Below are 8,965 nucleotides of genomic sequence, written 5' to 3' on the forward strand. Positions count from 1 at the left end.
ATCCATATAAAGGATAAATCAATGTGTAGAATATTTTGCTTGAATCTAAAAACAAGAAAATCATTGTAATTCTGATGCGATATATTTATCTATTTGTGAGATAACTTACTTTTCTGGAGCAGTTGAAAAAAGCTCGTCGAGTTCAGAAGGTCGCAAAGCCCCATCCTACCAAATGATCATATACATATTTAGGTTGTATTAAGTAAACATGATGAAGTATAAGAATAAACATTGCATCATCAATCAACAAATATGATTGTGTCCTAACTTTTTTTCATAGATTCACTATTCCAATTGATTTTCAATAATCTACAAACTGCAGTCTTGAACTGTTGATGAAGTAAACACTTGAAACTGGATTATCTCAAGTTCAAAAATTGAATTAAACCTAAACTGTCAACAAGGATTTCCATTCAAGGACAATAGCTAAACACTTGAAACTGAATTATCTCAACTTAATCAGTGCTTGGTGGATGCAATTTCCAGCTTGGGTAGTTGTGTACAAGCAATATACTACAACGGTATCATTTGCATTTCTTTAGCGCTTAAAATGCAATTGTGTTGGGCAGCATCTCATCTCAATCACTTACATTTGACCAAACTATTATACATCAATATAAGTTGCATGTGTTATGAAACCAATATTTTGGCAATGAAGAGAACAAAAAATCCAATCAACTTTCCATTTCTACGTTAAATATACAAAATAGAGAATCTCCATATAAAGAAAAGAATACTAATTTCCAAAAGATAAATGAAGAGATATCCAATCTGTTTAGTTGATGGATTAACAGGAAGGGAGGGAAAGAACATAAAAGCATATGAAAACTTCCCCTCATTCAACACATTCTTAAGATGCCTCTAAAGGAGCAATACATTGATACAAACACAATAAACACTTAATTTCTTCAACACTGTACAATCCAAGAAATTAAATAGAACATGTCCTGATATCAGAAGAGATATAAGGATTCCATACACTGTCGATATCAAAAATGTGGAAGATATCCTTCAGGAAATCCAATGCTTCATCTCTCAGCTCTACAGTCTGCACAAAAATAATAATAATAATATAACATAAAATACAACAAAATAAAAAACACTTAAAATGTAATGAAAAGAAATCATCAAATTATATCTATGAACCAATATTTGACTCAAAAAATCAACACCAAGCAGGTAAATTATAAAGATGATAATGAAAGAAATTTTTTTGTTAATAGTGAATGGAATGAACAATGGAGTAGATAGAGGAGATCCTAGATGGATATATCAAGAAAAAATAGAAGCATGCTAAGATATAAGTTGGAATTGCAATTTAGTGTGCAAACATGCAACTTAGAACACCTAATGCCACTGATCTCTTGAACACTATTCAGTACTGTGTTTACATGTGCTTCATACTAATCTGATCGAGCACTGAAAGAGGAACCCAATCAAGATTGCAAGCCTAGCGTGGAGCACCTAACAAATTTGAAGTTGAAACTTTTCCAGACAATTTATCACCCTCACATCTAACCAGGAAAATTAAACAGTGAATATCCACATGAGTCATTTAAAAACAATGTTGGATCAAATAAAGCAACGAACAGTGATAAAAATCAAGAGCACCTGATCAGAAGCAAGTTTGAATGTTGTTGGAAGGAGTTCATCTTTGAGTTTAAGATCATTATCATAACCGAATTTCCTCAAGACTGACCAAGTTGTTTCTAGGCGGCCCCTTTCTATGAAAAGAGCATGTAGAAAAAGAAACCCAGTCAATGTTAGCCCACGGTCATTAACTCCTTCAGGTATCTTCTCTTGAACAACCCTCTTAACCCCCACAATTTCGGATGGCTGGAGAGGAGCATTAAAACATCTAACCTGAAAGCTTTTAACACAAGATTAATATGATGTATCTAATAAATTAATAATAACAAACCCTGTTCTAGAATTCATCTAACGACCTTAATCTAGTGCCAGAAAAAACAACACAGGCAAAACATAGAATAACCTGGAAATTATTCAATTCAGCATCACTTAGTGCACCATCTCTATCATTGTCACACAAGATGAAGATTCTTTTCAAGGCCCTTGTGCATCGGGGCTTCAATGATTGTGTCTCCTGATCAAAAAGTGGAGCAGTTGGATGAAGAACTGCTTTCTGAGCATAATAAAAGACTTCTTGGACCTGAAACAAAAGAATATTCCCAGACAAAATATGATTATAAGATAAAATAAAAAAACATTAATAAATCTAAGCAGTCAACAAAAACAATAAAAGAGAGCCAATAATTTATGGCATGGCATACTAATGTTCCAAAATCGTATTTACAACTGATTGTGTAAGTGCAGTAAGTGACAGGATTGTAGAGGCAGACATACAAAACCTTCACATACAAAGTCCACAAAAGACATGGGCTTCTACATAATATATGTCAATAAACTTTGCACAAGCATTATGCATGAATACTTGGTTGTAGACCTATAATCTGATTCCAACTAATAAGATTGATAATAAGAAATTGGCATACATGTTCACGTATCTCATGTGATTCTCAGCTTCCACAATGATAATAAGAAATTAAGACATACCTGTTTTCTAATTTTTGTATTCTGTATGTTCCTAAAGTAATTGAATTATAGTTGCATGATTTTGTGTGCCAAGAACATTTGCAGCCATTCCCCATTGGTATTATGTGGCATGTTACATGGCCTAGTGCATTGGGCAGGTCCTCCAACACTGGATTTCACCAGCACCAATCAAAGAGCTAGACATCCACTTTCAAGTCTCATAAGCTAATATATGGTGGTCAATAGATCAGACGAAGAAGAAGAAGTAATGTGTTTGCTAGTGAGACGCTACAAGAATAACCAATGCATCGATTACATATTTGGACAAACAAGAGCATTAAGTTGCATGAGAACAGACAGAAGGGATGATGTGAGAACTTCTGGCAAATCAACAAACTACGCAGTTCCCTGCCATTGTCTATCTCAACCATCAGTTAACTGATTCATCTAAGCCTCATGTCCCATTCTGACAATATAAATGCCAGCCAGATGTACCAAAGAAATAATACAAACAACTCAAACCTGAATCTGTCTGAGGGCAGAACACTCAATGCATGTCTCGATCTCCCGAAACTGTTGCATGATTGGAGCCATAACCTGGTCCAGACTAACTTGTTGCGGGTCATCCCGGAGGTCAAGCTTGCATCCAACCACAAGTACTGGCACCTTTACCTGCCCATCAGGTAAATCAAATAGAAGAGATGAAAATAAGACCTACTAAATCCAGAGCTAATCCGTGTGAAGAGAGGCATAATTAGAGAACCTCCAGTCGGCGGAGTTCGGGAAGCCAATAAGTACTCAGGCGGTCTAGGGTGGAAGGCCGGTCGCAGGCATACGTCAAAACAATGACATCGGCGGCCTTGCAATCCGCAATCAGCTTCGCTTTGTGTTCGGGTCTGGAACAGAACAGCATCCGAACGTCATGGAAAGAGGACGAAGATGAAGAAAGACGGTACATTACATACCTGGAGGAGGTATCGATAATGGTGATGGGGACGCGATCCGGGTAGTAATCAGAAGGGAGACGAGTCGGGGGCAATACGTGGGGAACGTTCTCCGGGAAAGACTCCGTGGCGACGGCTACGATGAGACTAGACTTACCGGTGCCGGCCTCCCCCACCACAACCACTCGGACGTTCGCCTGACCGGCGAAGTTCCCTCCACCAGCTGCTGCAGCTGGATCACTGGCCATTGAGATGATCGATTTGGCAAACGCCTGCTGGAGGATGGTGAGGGATTGATCGTCGAGAGGCGGCGGCGCCGAGGAAGGTGCCCTAATAAATCAAGGCGTCCGAGGGCTTGGAGGCGAGGCAGAAGAGGTTTTAGGGCTCTTTGCTATCGGTAAAATGCCCCGGTTTTTTTCCCCCTTTTTCGTAAATATTTTTATATTATATTTTAAAATTATATATAATATATATATATATAATTGATGGAAAGATATATTCTAGATGGGCACAATATCCATTGTATTGTATGGTGAAAATTAAGAACAAACCTTATGTGCATTAATGTAATCAATTTTAACGTAAACAATAATTAATTTATCTTATAGTGGAAAAGGTAAATAAAATAATTTCTTATAAGGGCATCCGTTATTGAATATTTCTTCTAAATATTTATGATTTTCACATCTACATCATCAATCAAATATCTCTTTCTTTAATTATCCCAAATTTTACAATAAAATATATCACAAATCAAATATTTATGAATCCACCTATCAAATATCTCACTTTTAAATATCATAATTAAATATCTTACCAATTAAATATTTATAAGTCTAACTGTCATTTTATTAATTTACATTTAAATAAAATTATGTATAATTTCTAATTTTTAATTTAATATTAAATAAAATTAATTTAATATTATTATGTTATTTAATTTTAATTATTATATTATTTTTATAATAAAATAATTAGAAATCATCGAACAAAACTTTTTGCTAGATAATTTCTAATCACTTCACAAATATCCCCTCTAATATGTGATGATATTTCTTCAAATATCCCCCATCAAATATCCCGATTAGAGATGCCCTAAGGGCATCCACAATGCTATAGAATATTTCATCTAAATATTTATGGTCTCTACATCCACCTCATCAATCAAATATCTCTTTCCTCAAATATCCCAACTTTCACAATACAATATACTACAAATCAAATATTTATGGGTCCCACCTATCAAATACCACAAATCCTAATCTACTATCTCATTTTTATTTAATTCTAATTATTATATTATTTTTTATAATAAAATAATTAGGAATCACCGGGCAAAATTTGTTGCCCGGTGATTTCCAATATCTTCCCAAATATGGATTGTTAGAATATTAATATAGATTATTAATATATTTTTTCTGACATGGATATTTGAAAAAAAATATCTTCATCAAATACCTCCTATTGGAGATGTCCTAATAAACAATAAATAATTGATGTATGTAAGATGCAGTCATTTAATTTGGTTCAATAATCCTATTCCTCATCCTATTGGTCCATTAGATGGATCGATTCGAAATCATCACTATTTTTTTTTTCTTTTAAAAGTAAACTTTAGTGGGGGAAATCTTATTACAATTAAGTATTTGATAAAAAAAAATGATAAATAAATATAAGCACAATAATCAAATACAAAGAATAAAGAAGGCAAGCCAAATTAAATATACTAAAGAGAAGAGAAGAGATGTAGCATTGCCTTTAGTATAAGTCGTTTAATAATTTTTGAGTGAATAGGAATATTACTGTCGACCCTTATATATAAGGTATTATGGGTGATTGGAAGTTTTTTTACTGCCCAGCTCAATTGTTATTTGATATTCATTACTAATTGTTTATGCATGATCCGATTTAACTGTATCCACTTCTGGTCTCTTGAATATTAATGTATCACCGTCCATCCAGATAATCTTCCATTATATTTGCTAAGTAGTCCCCGGGGCAATGGTGCAATGGTAGGACATTCGGGTTGTGATCCAGAGACCCACGGTTCGATCCCTAGTTATGGCGTATTTACAGAAATTTTTCTCCAAATGGGGAACACAATCAAAGGATGCTGGGCATCTGGATTGGGCGCCGTATGCGCTTCCCGATTTACCCTGGTGGTCGGTGGGAAACTTCCGTGGAATCGGACCGGCCACCCTCAGGGATTGAGTCCATGAGACTGACTGAGATTTATCATTATATTTGCTAAGTAGACCCTTTGATCATTTGGATCACTTTTGGTCATCTAGAGTCAAACTTTATCCCTATCATATTAACACTTATATTGAATAATGATTATTAAGTTCTCTGGTCACCCGATCCTACTTCCGATCATCTAGAGCTCTAGTCGCTTGGAATTATTTCCGATCTCCTAAAACTTATATTTTTCTTACAATACATAATTAGTTTAACAAGTATATATTTTACAAAATTCATATTAAGACAATTAAAATTGTCTTATGATCTTGACTTTGAAACTCTTGATGGTTTCTTAGTTCCATCCATGCCTACTACAAGTTTACCCACGTCCTAGAGTTAAGACAATTCTCATGACTCAGGTTTTTACCTTATGCATCTCACACCATTTTAGATTTCACAATATACAAATAAGTTATATCTAGTGTGCTTTGTGAGATGTAGTTAACCTAAGTCTATAGGAGCATGATCTCTATTGGGAGTGTCTAGGCTAAGGCCAACTTTTTGTAGGATCAAGAAAACACACTAGAGGGGAGGTGAATAGCGTGTTTACACTTTTTCAGATTTTTGATTATTTAAGCGGAAGCAAAAACACTGAAGCGAAATTAACTTGAAAAGAAAAGAGACAAAAACCAGAGAACACTTTTCTTTTACTTGGTTCACAGCCCAAGGCTGCTACTCCAAGGCCCACGGTCCTTGACTGTTTACTGCGGGCAATCCACTAAATTAACTTACTCCTTACGGACACAAGTTAGCGATTACAAAAATCAATTTCAGACTTGGAAACAATTAAATTAAATTACAACTTAAGTACTTGTTACCAAAGTCAATGCCGGATCGTACTGGATCTTTAATTTCTAACGAACTCGGTGTAGTGACGACTCTTAGGATGCACGGGAACAAACAGGGCGCCGATATCTCAAAAATAGCATGGAGGAATCATTGGAAATTCTTGTATTCAACTGCTGCTCGAGATGTTCTTTTATACTGCACTTGAGTCGACTCCAATGGGATCTCGAGTCGACTCGAGTCCTACGTGGGTTCTTCCCGATAGCTTTTGTTTTCTCGCTCGTTATCCGCTATCTGAGTCAACTCGAGTCGTCTTTCGAGTCGACTCTGTAAGAACCAATGGAATCAAAATATCTCCACAATAGTATGATATTGTCCATTTTGGGCCTAAGCTCTCATGGCTTTGTTCTTGGGCTCTCCTCAAAAGGCCTCATACCAATGGAGATATCTTTTATCCTTTTAAACCCATAATCTTTTTCATGTGTTTTAGATGTAGGACTATGTTTGCACCGTTGCAACCCAACAATCCCCTCCTCAAACAAAGGACCACAGACCTCCCTCAAACGGAAAGCCTCCGTTTGATGTCTGAATCATCTACCCACCAGGATTTTTTGCCCCTCGGTCCATCCGACCTACTAGGACTTCCCACCTAGCCGCAACTAGGACTTTTTGGCCCTCGGTCCACTCGACCTACTAGGACTTCCCACCTAGCCGCAACTATGACTTTTTACCTCTCGGTCCATCCGACCTACTAGGACTTCCCACCTAGCCGCAACTAGGACTTTTTGCCCCTCGATCCACCCGACCTACTAGGACTTCTCACTTGGTGTATGGTCCTCTTGATCCAGACACGAGAGCACCCACTTCCTTTATTTTTTAAGGTTCAACCCACATTGTTAGATCTGGATCATGGCTCTTCCGGCGGTTAGTCCGGTGAAGAGCGGTCTCGCTCTGATACCAATTATAAGAACTAATGGAATCAAAATATCTCCACAATAGTATGATATTGTCCACTTTGGGCCTAAGCCCTCATGGCTTTGTTCTTGGGCTCTCCCCAAAAGGCCTCATACCAATGGAGATATCTTTCATCCTTTTAAACTCATGATCTTTTCCATGTGTTTTAGATGTTGGACTATGTTTTGCATCGTTGCAACCCAACAGACTCCAATCTGATGTGGAGTCTTCCGAATAGATTTTGACTCTGAGTCGACTCCTGAGTTACCTTGAGTCGACTCAAGTCTCATCTTTTTTTGAAATCCTATTTTTGAGAAAATATAAATAATGGTAGATTTGAAATCCTATTTTTGAGAAAAATTTTGTGATAAAAATGATTTAAAAAATATATCCTTAGTCTACCAAGCACATTCAAACTTGCCTTTTGAGTGTACTAAACTCAAATTTAGGAAGGAGTTTTGTGAAGATGTCAGCTAAGTTCGATTTAGACTCAACATAGTAAAGTACAATCTCTCTCTTAGTGACATGGTCCCTAACAAAGTGGTGTTTAACAATATCCTTTTTGAAACTAAGTTTTTTAAAAAAATGATGAGTAATTAATTTTGAAAGAATTTTGAAAAATATAAATAATAGTAGGTTTGAAAATCCTATTTTTGAGAAAAACTTTGTTATAAAAATGATTTAAAAAATTTATCCTTAGTCTACGAAGCACATTCTAAATTGTCTTTTGCGTGCGCTAAACTCAAATTCAGGAAGGAGTTTTGTGAAGATGTCAGTTACAAGTCGATCGATCCAGCCTAATAGGTCGATTGAACGATCTCGGAACCCACAAAAGCCTATTCAGTTGATTGATAATGAAGTTATCTGTCGATCGATAAACTCACCCAGTCAACCAATAAGACCTTATAAAATAGAAGTCGGGGAAGGCCAACCTCACCACAAACAACTACTCCTCTTCCTTCTTCTTAAGATTTCTACCGAGTCCAAGCCTATGAGTTCTTCAAAATGCCTCGGTAACAATCCTAAACCTCCCTTGTTTCATTTTTGTATCAATTATATTATTTCATTTAATATCATGTTGTAGTTAAAAACATCGTATTAACCAAGGTCAAGTTGGTCCCTCCAACCCAAGTATGGACCCTAGATTTGCTTCCGCGGAACTTAGATTATCCTTCCCATCTAGGACCTAATTATGGATGGGTACCCTGTACTTTGATGGTATTTTCTATAACACCTACTACCCTGATATAGTTGAGATTATCAACTACTATGATCTTGCACACCTGGTCTACTACAACCACTATATTAACACTGACTTGTGTGTAGAATCTTACTCCTCTAGACGACCTACACTATAGGACCAGGGTAGCTACTCGAGACATCCTCTTTAATGTAGACATGGTTAGAACATTTTTGAACCTTAGGTTATCTAACAACTCATTCTTCTGCTTCCCAAACTACCCTAACCTGAGCCATTTTCTGACATC

At 36.3% G+C, this 8,965-nt stretch overlaps 1 protein-coding gene across 1 annotated transcript; it reads right to left on the reverse strand.

Annotated features, from left to right (window-relative positions):
- Nucleotides 1-105: 105 nt before the first annotated feature.
- On the reverse strand, nt 106-3,876 carry LOC141842874 (mitochondrial Rho GTPase 1-like). Its single transcript, XM_074730858.1, has 7 exons — nt 3,519-3,876; nt 3,317-3,449; nt 3,076-3,225; nt 1,994-2,170; nt 1,612-1,863; nt 980-1,048; nt 106-165 (listed from the first exon to the last, which is right to left on the reverse strand). The coding sequence occupies exons 1-7, from the start codon at nt 3,743-3,745 to the stop codon at nt 106-108; spliced, it is 1,068 nt and encodes a 355-aa protein (XP_074586959.1). The 5' UTR covers nt 3,746-3,876.
- Between the last annotated feature and the right edge of the window lie 5,089 nt (nt 3,877-8,965).

This window comes from Curcuma longa, chromosome 12 (assembly GCF_044706935.1).
Source record: "Curcuma longa cultivar G26 ecotype Majalengka, Jawa Barat chromosome 12, ITB_CL_G26_1.1, whole genome shotgun sequence".
Taxonomy (NCBI): domain Eukaryota; kingdom Viridiplantae; phylum Streptophyta; class Magnoliopsida; order Zingiberales; family Zingiberaceae; genus Curcuma; species Curcuma longa.

Bases quoted from the DNA above. Each gene is read 5' to 3' on its own strand.
- LOC141842874 (XM_074730858.1), bottom strand. From the start codon at position 3,745: ATGGCCAGTGATCCAGCTGCAGCAGCTGGTGGAGGGAACTTCGCCGGT. The intron at 3,226-3,316 runs GTTCTCTAATTA...CCTGATGGGCAG, and splicing joins CCGAACTCCGCCGACTGGAG to GTAAAGGTGCCAGTACTTGT. The intron at 1,049-1,611 runs GTGCTCTTGATT...ATTTTTGTGCAG, and splicing joins TCAAACTTGCTTCTGATCAG to ACTGTAGAGCTGAGAGATGA.